At 40.9% G+C, this 12,902-nt stretch overlaps 1 protein-coding gene across 1 annotated transcript; it reads left to right on the top strand.

Annotated features, from left to right (window-relative positions):
- The first annotated feature begins 2,711 nt into the window (after positions 1-2,711).
- Positions 2,712-12,902, top strand: LOC131367235 (FMR1-interacting protein NUFIP2-like). Its single transcript, XM_058412539.1, has 4 exons — positions 2,712-2,913; positions 4,729-6,311; positions 6,465-6,497; positions 7,188-12,902. Exons 2-4 carry the CDS (start codon positions 4,892-4,894, stop codon positions 7,238-7,240), a joined length of 1,506 nt encoding a protein of 501 aa, XP_058268522.1. The 5' UTR covers positions 2,712-2,913; positions 4,729-4,891; the 3' UTR covers positions 7,241-12,902.

The raw sequence follows: 12,902 nt of genomic DNA, 5'->3' as shown, positions 1-12,902 counted from the left end.
AATGAATATAGTCATTGGATAAAGTGAAGTTTTCTGTAAGGAGACGTTTATGTAACTTTTATGGAAAGAGTAACCAGTGTGAGCGTTTTCTAACAGTCAGAAGTAAATCTGTAACTTGTTTTCTGATGCAGGAAAGTCTGTGTGTATGAGTAGTGTGAGGTTTCTTAGTAACATGACAAGCTACATTTATAATAGAGTTATAATAGTACAATTTTGATAATAGTAATCATTGCTTATAATCTCAGATATACACCGATCAGGCATAACATTATAAACACTGACAGGTGAAGTGAATAACACTGATCATCTCCTCATCATGGCACCTGTTAGTGGGTGGGATATATTAGGGAGCAAGTGAACATTTTGTCCTCAAAGTTGATGTGTTAGAAGCAGGAGAAATGGGCAAGCGTAAGGATTTGAGCGAGTATAACAAGGGACAAATTGTGATGGCTAGACAACTGGATCAGACTGCAAGCTCTTGTGGGGTGTTCCCGGTCTGCAGTGGTCAGTATCTATGGTGGTCCAAGGAAGGAACAGTGGTGAAACGGCGACAGGGTCATGGGCGGCCAAGGCTCTTTGATGCACGTGGTGAGGGAAGACTGACCCGTGTGATCCGATCCAACAGATCTCAGATCTGTTGCTCAAATTGCTGAAGACATTAATGCTGGTTCTGATAGAAAGGTATCAGAATACACAGTGCATGACAGGTCAGGGCTGTTTTGGCAGCAAAAGGGGGACTAACACAATATTAGGCAGGTGGTCATAATGTTATGCCTGGTCAGTGTAGTTAAGTTGTCTTTATTTGTCACATAATCATTACTGCACAGTGAAATTCTTTCTTCACATATCCTATCCTTGGGGGTTGGGGTCAGAGCGCAGGGTCAGCCATGATACAGTGCCCCTGGAGCAGATGGGGTCAAAGGACCTTGCTCAAGGATCCAACAGTGGCAGCTTGGCGGTGTTGGGGCTTGAACCCAAATCTTCCGGTCAATGACCCAGAGCCTTAACCACTTGAGCTGCCAATCTTAAAATTATATTATTTCATGTTAATATTCCCCATTGTTAACTGTAACTAAACTCACTGACACTGTTATATGAAGCAAGAACAGTTATTGCTGTATATGACTCCTGTGAGCATCAGCATGGAAACTTTTGATCTGTTATAACATTGACTATTCAGTGTATGTTTGGCTTGTATTCATACTGATTCTGCTGACGTTCTTGAAGTGAGTGATATTTGGGGTTGAAGTGTCCTCTAGTGGTGCAGTATTGTGCTGGAGGCAGAGCTGTACGGCTTTATGAACTGATACACCAAGTTTCAAATAAATCTGTGGTACATGTGGCTGTGTAAATGTATTGAAGACTTTTTTTATATTCATACATATAATTATGTGCTCTGACAAATACAATAAACATCGCTGCAATAATGTTGCTGTGCTGCTGTCTCTGTGCTTCATGATTTATCTCCATTCATCCTGATAATCTCATATCTAATACACTGACTACATACAACACATAGTACTTAATCCCTCTCTCTATCTATCTATCTATCTATCTATCTATCTATCTATCTGTCTGTCTGTCTGTCTATCTATCTATCTATCTGTCTGTCTGTCTATCTGTATGTCTGTCTGTCTGTCTATCTATCTATCTATCTATCTATCTATCTATCTATCTATCTATCTGTCTGTCTGTCTATCTATCTATCTATCTATCTATCTATCTATCTATCTATCTATCTATCTATCTATCTGTCTGTCTGTCTGTCTATCTATCTATCTATCTGTCTGTCTGTCTATCTGTATGTCTGTCTGTCTGTCTATCTATCTATCTATCTATCTATCTATCTATCTATCTATCTATCTGTCTGTCTGTCTATCTATCTATCTATCTATCTATCTATCTATCTATCTGTCTGTCTGTCTGTCTATCTGTATGTCTGTCTGTCTGTCTGTCTATCTATCTATCTATCTATCTATCTGTCTGTCTGTCTTTCTGTCTATCTATCTATCTATCTATCTATCTATCTATCTATCTATCTATCTATCTATCTATCTATCTATCTATCTGTCTGTCTTTTTATGAAAAGTGAGATTGAAACCTAGTGTTTCATTTTACAAATCTGATTGGCTGTGCCGTGGTTTGAAACCAATTTATTTAACATTTAAAATAATTGATTGAATGGTGGATTTTATGATCTGGATATGATTACTCGAATGAGCGTGATGGAGGGATTATATGACAGCTATAATTTATCTGATAAACTAATCCAATTCAGATAGGTCTTGTGCTAAATGATGTGCCCAAGGACGGCCTTGCTTATAATAAAATCTGTCTGGTATTATCTGTAGGTGTAATAAATTGATAAAACTGAGTCCACCACTGTAACCGGGTTTTACTAATATTCTCAGACCTCCGGGTTGTGCTACACGAACTGCACTGTGAGAAGCGTGTTATGGAAAGCCAAGTGACGCTTTTTAACGGCGTCTTTAAGCAATTACAAAAACGCATGAAAAGTATGATGTATTAATGATTTTTTGCTGTTTTGTCCAAAATATATAACGTCATAAAATGTTCAAACGCATTTCTTTATTTTTAAAGCAGCAATAAACAAAAGCGTGTAGACGTGCTTGTTTTGGTCCTTTTGGTGTTCCACATGGGCGGAGCTTTTGCACGCAGTAGCGGGGTTTGACCGCGAGGGGGCGACACGCGGACTCAAAGCCACATTCACTCCCGCACAGTTTCAATGGAGGAGCAGCAGCACCGCAGACAGCGGGCACACAACCACCACGACCTCACCGCCGAAGCGCCATGGGCCGGGGGAAGACAAACGGCACTGCGAGAGACGTGTGAACAATGCTGTTCATCGCTAATGTGAGCTCAAGCTGCCGGAAACGCAGAAGGAGAAAACAGGTAACTAGAAATGAGCTGGGTTAGCAATCTGTGCTGCACTAGGCATCTGACATTATGCTAGCTAACTAGCTTAACTTTACTGGAGAAAAAAAAACTTGACGAGCCTACACCAGCACGGTTTTTCCAGACAGAATGTAATTTCTGTCTTCTCAACAGTAGTAAAGCTGTCAGATTATGTAACTGAAAATCTTCTCGCTAAGCTTTACTGTAACGTTAGCAGCAAAAAGATTTCAGACAACTAGCATGAATAAATCTAGTTGTATACTAATTATATAGAACTATTCTGAGAGAAACTTTATTAACATGTTTTATACACCCCCTAGCCAGATGTATATGAAATGGACTTTAAATAATACAAATAATCAACATGTTTATCCGGGTAGCCTGGTAGGCTAACGTCAACACCGGGTTCGCAGGAATTTTCAGTGTTATTTTCCCCAACCGTATTCCGACAAGCCCCGCCTCCAGTAATGTGATTGGCCGGGTTGTGCGTGCGCACATGAGTACCCCGACCTGATTGGTGGTTTGAGTGTGAGCGTGATCGTCAACTAGCCAATCCTTTTATAAGAGGCAGGTTTGGGCCCGAAATACGGGTGTGAAGTTTAACATGACGTGATCAGTTTGTTCTTTTTCCTGTCCGCCATGTTAAAGCCAAAAGTCCTAGATTGTAGCCAAGAAGTTTGCTGGCGATAATTTTTCACCGTTGTAGTTTTCACAGATTTGGTCAGAAATGTAACATATGCCCTTGTGTGTGTGTGAGAGAGAGAGTGTGTGTGTGATGTTGACATTGTTTGTGTTGTGTGCGAAATATTTGTAATTTAAAAGCTCGAAGAATTTAAGCTAACGTAAGCAAAACATTTGTAATCTGAACCGCGGATTTATCTGTTTATCGTACAATGAATAACTCTTAACTCTTATTCTTTTCAAAATAAATAAATAAATAAATAAAAGCTCGAAAGATATATATTTTTAATCTGAACATTCAGGGTTTTTTTTAAATCATATATTTTCCAGTTACAGCCTGTTAGCGTGTATATTGGGCCTGGACCACCTGCCTAACGGCGGCGGCTGGATCCCAAATCAACAACCTCTTATATAAGTGCACTTCATACAGGCTGAAGGAAGGGTTAGGGTCAGAAAGGGCTCTGAGTGTCCTAAAGGAGGGCGTTTGGGATACAGCCGGAGTCGGAACGTGTCACGATCTAATAAATGTTGCATAAAAATACCCCACCACACACACACACACACACACACACACACACACACACACACACACACACACACACATTGAACTTGTATAAAAGATCTGAAATAATAATAATAAGAAGAAGAATCAACTTTGTTTGATTTTAGGTTTCTGGTTGAATATTTCCACTTCTTTTTCACTGAATCCCCCCACCCACCCAAAAAAAAGGTAGAATAAATAAATCATTTAGTTCAAAGAAGCTTTCTAATAAATAAAATTGTATGATTAATGATAATAAAAGCATAGGAGTTTATGACAGCCGGTTATCCGTACACAGAGGCCATTGAGGTTTTCCAGGAAGCTTATATATAGCTGGTCTTTGGCTCAGAGTTTGCTGTGTGAGTCATTTAGTTCTTGGTGAATAGAGTCACGTTTTGCTCAGTCATGGTGGCCTTGGAAGATTTCAAAGTTCACCAGAGTTTCCTGTTAAACTGTTCTCTCCCTCTCTCTCTCTCTCTCTCTCTCTCTCTCTCTCTGTGTGTGTGTTTGTTTGCTTTTTTGACTCAGAAGATACAAGGAGACTTGTTAATGATTCCTGCTGACGTTTTTCTCGTGCTCCTGTCTTGCAGGTGAATGTAAACTAATTGGTTTCAGCCTGACTTTGAAAAAGGACGACTTAAAGAGCGTTCCTGATGCCGGAGTTGGGAATTCACTGAACTTCTGTTTAAAGAGAGGGGCTAACTCATTCAAGCCCAGAGCAAAACCATTTCTAATCGGAGTTGCGCTCACAGTATGGATGGGAATCATCAGACCTCTGTTTTAAAGCACTACGAGGTTAAAAACATGCACAAAAAAGAGCCAGTGTTATCTATGAACGGAGAGGTGGTCCTCGGTTCTGGTTACATCACAAACGGTTACTCTAGCAAGCCCACCGACAATGACGGTAGTGGCTCTGAGAGCGGATACACGACGCCTAAAAAGAGGAGAGCGAGACGCAGCAGCATGAAAGGCACAGAGAACACAAGTCGGGAAAAGGAGAAAGTGGCCAGGCCCTATTCTAAACAGGATACTGAAACTTTAAGCCCTGAGATACCCGGGAAAGGGCTGCACACTCGAAACTGCACCAGGACTTGCGGTAAACCAGAGGTGCACACAGCAGTCCGCAGGACAGGCGTTCGGGATGCGAGCCCCGTGACTGAGATGCAGAAACTGTCAGATCGAAACTCTGACAGCAAGATCTCAGTTAGTCTTGTTGGTAAAAAGACTGATGATAGGATCAGTAAAACCAAGCTGGTCTCCTCGGTTGGCTCTAAAGAGGACTCATGGACTTTATTCAAGCCTCCTCCCGTGTTTCCAGTGGACAACAGCAGCGCTAAGATAGTTCCTAAAATCAGTTACGCAAGCAAAGTTAAGGAGAACCTCAACAAAGTGACGCAGGCTAGTGTGGAGACGACACAAACGCCTGGAAAGCCTTCACACGTTCCCATGTCTGCTGTAAAAACCGTCACATCTGCTAGCTTTACCAACCTCTCCGCGTCTCTAGATACTAACGGCTGTTACTCCGTGGAAACATCATTCGAATCTGCCGCCGGTCTTAGCATCGTACCTTCTGCCTCCGATAACCCGGCCGAAAAGGACGTGGAGTCTGCTCCGGATAACAGTTGCAGCTCACCGTCTTGTTTGTCTGCTCCAGAGCCACGGAAACTTTTTGTTTACCCGCACAAACCTTTAAATATGCAACCCCCTGCTGCTCAGACAAATCAGAAAGCTCTCGGAGACATCTTCCAGAACCAGTGGGGCCTGTCGTTCATCAACGAACCCAACGCAGGCCCCGAGGGGGCGCCCGTGACTCGCCTGGCCGTGCCGTTTGAGATCTCGGACATCACGTTTCAGCTCGGAAATGTTCCGTTTCTCATCCAGCCATCCCTTAAGGCTGTTTCCCTCCCGGCGCCACAGGAAGTGCAGAGAAGGAGTAATGGTATGGATGCGGCTGCCGTTCAAGACTGTTCACAAGCCCAGCCTGTCCATCAGGAAACGCGTAAAGCGGAGCGCAGTTCAGACGCTTGTGAGGATTCGGACGCAGAGTCTACAAGGAACTCTCTACTTAACAGCGTATTAGGTTTGTCCAAGACACATACTGAAAAAGAGAAGGTTGGAGCTTACATGTGGGGATGGGCTGATCTACAAGCTGCTGTCCTTTACCACACTAAAGGTAGGACTTACACATAAATCTATTCAAGTACAGTGTGATTCATCACCTTTTTGATGCATCGCGTTATTAAGAGAACTAAAATCTCTTGTTTCAAATTGTTCATGATTTCTGTATTAGCTCTGTATCCTCATGCTGACTTTCTTTGTCTTGCAGAATTTGAATATCTTCTCACTCTTCACAAGCAAGGTAAGCACTTCTTCTTTTTCCTGAATACTTTATTTCACACATTATCGTTACACTCTTAGCTTCTTTATTAAGAACGTTGATCTATCTCCTCACTGTAAAGATGCTTTCGTATCAGTTTTGTTTTCAAAGGTGCATTTTTTTTTTTTTACACTTGACTGTACATGTGCACATACTTTATAAAGTTATCGCTGCTGGTATTTTTTCGTCACAGTAATTTTATTACGTTGTCACATCAAGTGACAGCACTTTTCGGACCTATCAGGCCACAGCTTGTCGGCTAAAGTCTGGTTTATGCTCGACTCATGGCTTTCTGAGTATGCAGAAGCACCGTTAACAGGAAAAGGCTTTGTTCACACACTCGCTTGTGTATCTTATGTAGAGCCAGAGGATTAAAAGCAACATCCACTCAGTCCATGCCAGAGCCACAACATTCCTGTCTGTCAACTTTCCAAGCTGTTTGATGATTAGCAATTTTAACACACAGCTCACCAACTTTGTTTCTCTTTTTAACTGTCCACTGTTATCGTGATTGTCAGCTGTGTCTGAAATCAAAATATTCGAAAATGACTTTATCTGGAAAATCTAGAAAACCGGTACACAAATGGACATTTTTTTCATAGTTATGACCGAATGTTTAAACGTGGCTTATAGTAATCTCTCGCTTTCTTTCTTTTTTCCCCCTCCCCATAGATTCAAAAAGGGTGACGTATTACGAGGAGGTCATGGACGGACCTGATCATTGAGGTGCTGAGTACCAGTACTACATCTGCTCCACCTTGGGTGCTAAAGTCAGATCTGATCCTGGATGTGAAATGTTCTGGCCCAAAACAACCAGACACAACTGATAAAGAGACCGATGTGTGGGATGAGGACTAGCTAAAGTTTTGGATTTCTGTGGTTTTGCTCTGCACACGAGACTGCTGTGAGCTCTACAGAGGCATGGGACTACGCACAAACACTAGCGAAAGCATATAAGGGGAAGGCGTTTTGTCTGGATGCATCGGTTGCGGGGAAGTGATGCGAAAACCCCCGGAGCCTCCCGGATACAAATACAAGATTCACAATCGTTTTTCTTCCCGCGTTGAATTCATTCATGCTTATTTGATTATTCTTGTTCTCCTCCCCCTCTTTGGGTAATTTATGCAATGCACATAGACTGTCCATAAGGGCATATTTGAATGCTTCCTGACCCTCTCAACCAAGGAAGAAAGAAGAAGAGAAATTAGTCTTAACTTTATCTGCTTGGGGGGAAAAAAAAGCCCTAAACTGAGACAGTTTTTTTTTTTTTGTTGTTGTTGTTTTTTTTCTTGTTCAATGATCCAGCATTGCAACAAACAGAAAGCCTAGTTTGAAATCACTTTTTGGCTCAGCAGGCTTGTTGCAAAACTGTATTTTTTTTTTTTATGTTAGATTTCTGCAGACAGTCGTTTAGATCTCAGTATTATTAATTCCCGACCAGTCATCGTAGAAAAGAAGGTTGTTGTTCCTTCGAGTTGTGTTTCTCAGTGATACATTACTTGAAATACACGGCAGCGCTGAGAAAATGGAAAAGGAGCGGCCTACCGAGCGAGGGAAAATAAAAGCCTGTAATGAAAGAGTTTGGATCAGGAAAACGCGGTGGCATCCCACACTGACCAAGCTGAACATTTTACAGTAAATAAATATAAATGACTTTGTTACACGCGCTGCCGAGAAGCAGCCGTAGTCGGACAAAGCCGTGCTCGGTCTTTTTCCGTTGTTCCCGGTTTAGGACTGTAACCCGAACCTTAATATTTCTTTGCACATTTCTGTTGTGAGAGCTAACGTTAAAGGCTGTAACCGTAATCAGCGGATTGTGTTAAAGCCTCACCATCTACTGTGACATTTCATGAGCAAGGCCTTTCTTCAGAACTCTACGGTACACTGTGCCAAGTTATCACGGTCACTGTTTTTAATCGTCTTGGCCACACAGACCAAAGATCGGGCTGGAGTATAGATAACCATCTCTTAGGCTTGGTTTAAATAAGCGACCTTTCTTGTTTCTTTTTTTTTTCTTTCCCTCTTTCTTTCTCTCTTTATTTCTTTCTCATTACCAAGCAAAGGTGTTTGTCTCATCATGAGTAATAGCACTTTATGTACACGTACAGTACTGGTTTAAAGATGACGACACCTGTCTGAAACATGAGTTACTAACTCCTGCTTCGAATGGCTTTGGGCTGTTGTGCTTTTGAGAATAATTAACTCTTTTACTCAGGTAGAATTGGGGAAGCCATTACAAAGTGGAATTTTTTTTTTTTTTTCTCCTTTCCTTTTCATACGGTGCATATGGTGGAGAACGATTCCGGTTTGTGTTGGAGCGTGCTGTTTTTCTCTGCGCACGCTATTCGGCAATACTCCTGCTGTGCTTACTCCAGCAGGTGACTTAAATCTTGAGTAGCAGCGGTTAAAATGTAGCCTCTGTGTGTTCTGTTCTTCTTTTAAAGCTGCAGTTTGTAATTTTGAGGGAGCTTTCACGCTAGTTTAAAATGTTTTTGTCACATCCAGAGGTTTTCTACTTCTTTCTCTCTTTTTTTTTCTCTTTTTTTTTGAGCACTGGCCCAAATCTCCTGAACTTATGGCATTTCTGTGGCACTACAGCTCTGGCTCTGTAAAAAAAACAAAAAACAAACGTCACCCAGCATGTTTGATTCACTTCCTGAGTTGATTCAGAGTTGTTTTCACGTTCCCCACTGTAATCGAATCACACTGAAGCTCACACTAATGAGCTGCTTGTTTTGGGCCACACTCTCTTGCTGGGTGGAAAAATGCACAGAAGAGAATTACATCAGGGTTCCTCTGAAATGCATTAAACGCTATACAAGCAAAAGCACCTAAAAACAACCCTAAATACTGAGCGTTGTTTTATTTTAAAGATGCAGCAATGCTACGCAACAAATGTTTATTCATTTTAAAGCTTCTGTTTACATTTTTCTGGCCCAGAAATGAGCTCCTGTTTTTGCAAGCAGCTCAGTTCCCATGTGTTTCCAGCAGCGTATGAGTGGTTAGTCTTGCCTGCACAAGGATGGAAGAATTATCATTGTATCGTCTAAAAATGACAAACTGCAGCTTTTAAAAGATGACACATTACCACTTTAACCTGAGCCTGCCATAGACCGTTAGATTATCTTGCGCATCCCGTTCGTTATATGCAATTGCAGGAGTTCTCTGCAGTTCCTTTTATTGCTTTCTCTGGATTTGAGGCTCAGTTTTTCTCTTGCACAAAGGGCTGAAAACTTGCCGAGAGACGCAGAAGGTTCAGGACGCTCATTACCTTACTGGTTTTTGTCTGTGAGCGAAACGGCAGATTCGAGTGTTTGCATGCCTCGCTGTTGAGCTGTCGCTATTCAATATTGATTTTACGAAAGAAAAGTAGCTTCATTTTTATCATAAATACTCATTCATTTGTTGGTTGTTGAGGTGTTTGAGGTTTAGTTTGTTTGTTTTTTTTTAAACATTCATCCCATTGTGTCGCCTCAGTCATAGTGTGTAAGTTTATTATTTGTCACATGATCAGGAAACACTGCGACTCTCGTGACCCGAGTAGTGTGAGGCGACACCGTTACAATAAGCACGTCAATATTTTTCATTTCAACATCTTAAAAAACATGCCACACCATTGAAACACCTGTGATAGCGTTTTGACATTTTATTAAAAAAAGAAAAGTAATCATTTAGTTGTAATATAAATATAAAGTTTTATTCGCACTGATAATCCTATCTGAAATGGATTTAAGAAATAAAAAGATGGAAATAATAATAAATTCCAATACACAATATTTTCCAAGCACTTATTTTAGTTTTATGGATCTATTTTATATAAAGATGCAGAACTTAGACGACTGTATATACGACGTACGTGCTCAAGTTTGGTATTTGAACGGCTGTGTCTAGGCATGTGCCGATTATCTTTTATTCGATATCCGATGATACGATAAAGAAAGGCACAATATTGTTATTGTAAACCCTTGTGCATGCCTGTCGGTGGAGCGGTTCCTGTGAATCGAGTAATTTATTAATAATGTAGTATTATAGAAAAGGCGATATTTATTGTGTTTAACGTCGGCACATGTCTAGATGCATCATAGCTTTAGGAATTAATGAGGAGTAGCACAGACGTGAAAGCTAGTCTAGTGTGTGCGTCGAGTTGAACCCGAGCGAGTGTGTACACGTGTGTTGCCCTGAAGATGTGCAATGGCATTTTTACTCCAGAGCTTAAGATATGCAAGTTTCCCCTCGTTGCTCTCGCCTCCTGTTGAATCTACTTACAGGTGCCTGAACAAACCGTTTTTATTATTTACACGATTCTAATCTTTTTTTGTTTGTTTGTTTTTAGGCTTGTATTTGAATCCTTTTCTTCAGAAATAGTCAGTGCCATGAATTCTTGTCTTTCGCTGAACGACACGGCCTGTTGTATTTTACTTTTTCTAACGTACGAGGCTGTGATTTTTCTTTTTTTTTTTTTTCCCTTAGCGAGCGGTCGCGCTTTTAGACATCGCCGTCTACGAGGCGACTTTTGATTGTTTTAGGCTTGTGTTTGATTAACCGTCTGAACACTAAATCACTAAATCCATCCTCAACCTATTGGCACAGATCTTTTTACCTAACCGAATCGAGTTTCGTTTTCCGTGTCCGTTGATTACCTTTCAATAGTTACGCTAAATACGCTCTTTTATTTATTTTTCCCACGCACGCAGAGTAGACTTTAACTTTTAACACTGTGTTTGGGAGAATGCACGTTTAAGGAAACGTTTTCTGTAGTTGAATTTGTTTAAAAGATTATTTTAAAGTCACGTCGGACTTGGTAGGTTGCTGTCGACGGAGTTTGCAACGCAACGGCGGGTGGAGTTATTTGCTTTCATTTTTTGTAGCTGTAGTCGGCAGACACAAAAAAGGGAGAAACGGATCGAGTTGTGGTTCAGGGGTGGATAAATGATCATTTTATTAGCTAATCCACCAGGCAAATAAAACTCCAGTGTTCTGCCTTGCCATGCTTTGGTTGCTGGGAAACGTCTTTGACCAGGACTGAAAAGCGGTAGCTCATGTAACATAATCTAACGTAAAGTAATTAACCGTAGCTGTGTACCAAATTAAAGCTTTTTTTGTACTATAAAAAGTTTTTTTCTTTCTTTCTTTCTTTCTCTGCTTTGTCCACTGCAAATATAATCAAAACAAATATCCCAGACAATCCGTCTGCTTGGTCCAGGATTACAAGATTTGTCCACCCCTGTGACTTTTAGGCCTTTTGATCAACCACTGATCTGTCTGTTTGGTGCTTAGATTGGATTCTGCCTCTTGGACAAAATTCTCTGTTAAGCGAATACATGTGAAATGCCTCAATGGGAAATCTTTACAGGAGACATGGCATTATAAACACCATTCTGTTCAAACATTTGAGGTTTTTTTTATTATTATTATTGCTGTATATCTGATGTATACTGAAATTAGAGTTGCTGATAATTGTATTAAGCTTACGAAAAAAAACGATTCTGAGCTACTTGAGAACCAAGTAACATCGTCACTGTGACCGAGACGACTCTGCTAACTGATTTAGGACACGCATTCCCAGCACGTTTAGAAATACGTAGGAGGATCGGATTCCGAAATTGTTTTTTTTTTTGGCTTGCGAACCGTGATACACATCCAGCATGTCAGATCAGCTTCCTTCATCTGCACTGTAGATGTGGATGGCATTGCTGCTGTCTGCTGTCTTTCTAGTGCGCCAAATGTTTTTACAACTAATTGATAACCCTTCTGCTGTGTCCCTGGAAACTTCAAGGGAAAATGACAGCACTGTCAGTGTTTTCACTTACATCTGTTTTATCGGATCACTGCATCCCAAAGCTTCATGTAGAAGACGATATACGAAGCAAATTCCCAAAGTGCTGCTTTCTTGGATTGATGTGATTTTGAAAGTGATGTCTGTCCTGTCTCTTAAGGAACTTAATCATGTGTATCCTTGAGCCACGCACTGAGGTGTCCATAGCTGTAAGAGATGTGTGTGTTTGTGTGTGTGAGAGAGAGAGAGAGAGAATAGTGTATAAAGAGGATACTCACTGTGCCAATGTCGTATCAGGTAAATATCACAGTGCCACGTCACACCAACTGCCAGCTCTGACTTGTCGTGTCCTCAACCATGTCGTCTCGTTTCATCTGTTTGCACACGGACATCGTTGGAATTCTTGAGGCAGTTATTTCTTGTATTATTTTTTTTTCTTCAATTAAAAAGAAATCTTGTCTCCTAATTGGAATTGTGAAACTGTCTGGATGTGTTCATTTGGGACAAGCATGAGAATGTCCTTTTCAGCTTCCACAGCCATGTAAAACATTCAAAAGTGTTTTCACAATTTTTCTGTCCCCATTAAAATGTTGAATTGATTTGAACATCAA

This window comes from Hemibagrus wyckioides, linkage group LG16, assembly GCF_019097595.1.
Source record: "Hemibagrus wyckioides isolate EC202008001 linkage group LG16, SWU_Hwy_1.0, whole genome shotgun sequence".
Lineage (NCBI taxonomy): Eukaryota > Metazoa > Chordata > Actinopteri > Siluriformes > Bagridae > Hemibagrus > Hemibagrus wyckioides.
This window is presented reverse-complemented; position numbering and strand designations above follow the sequence as displayed.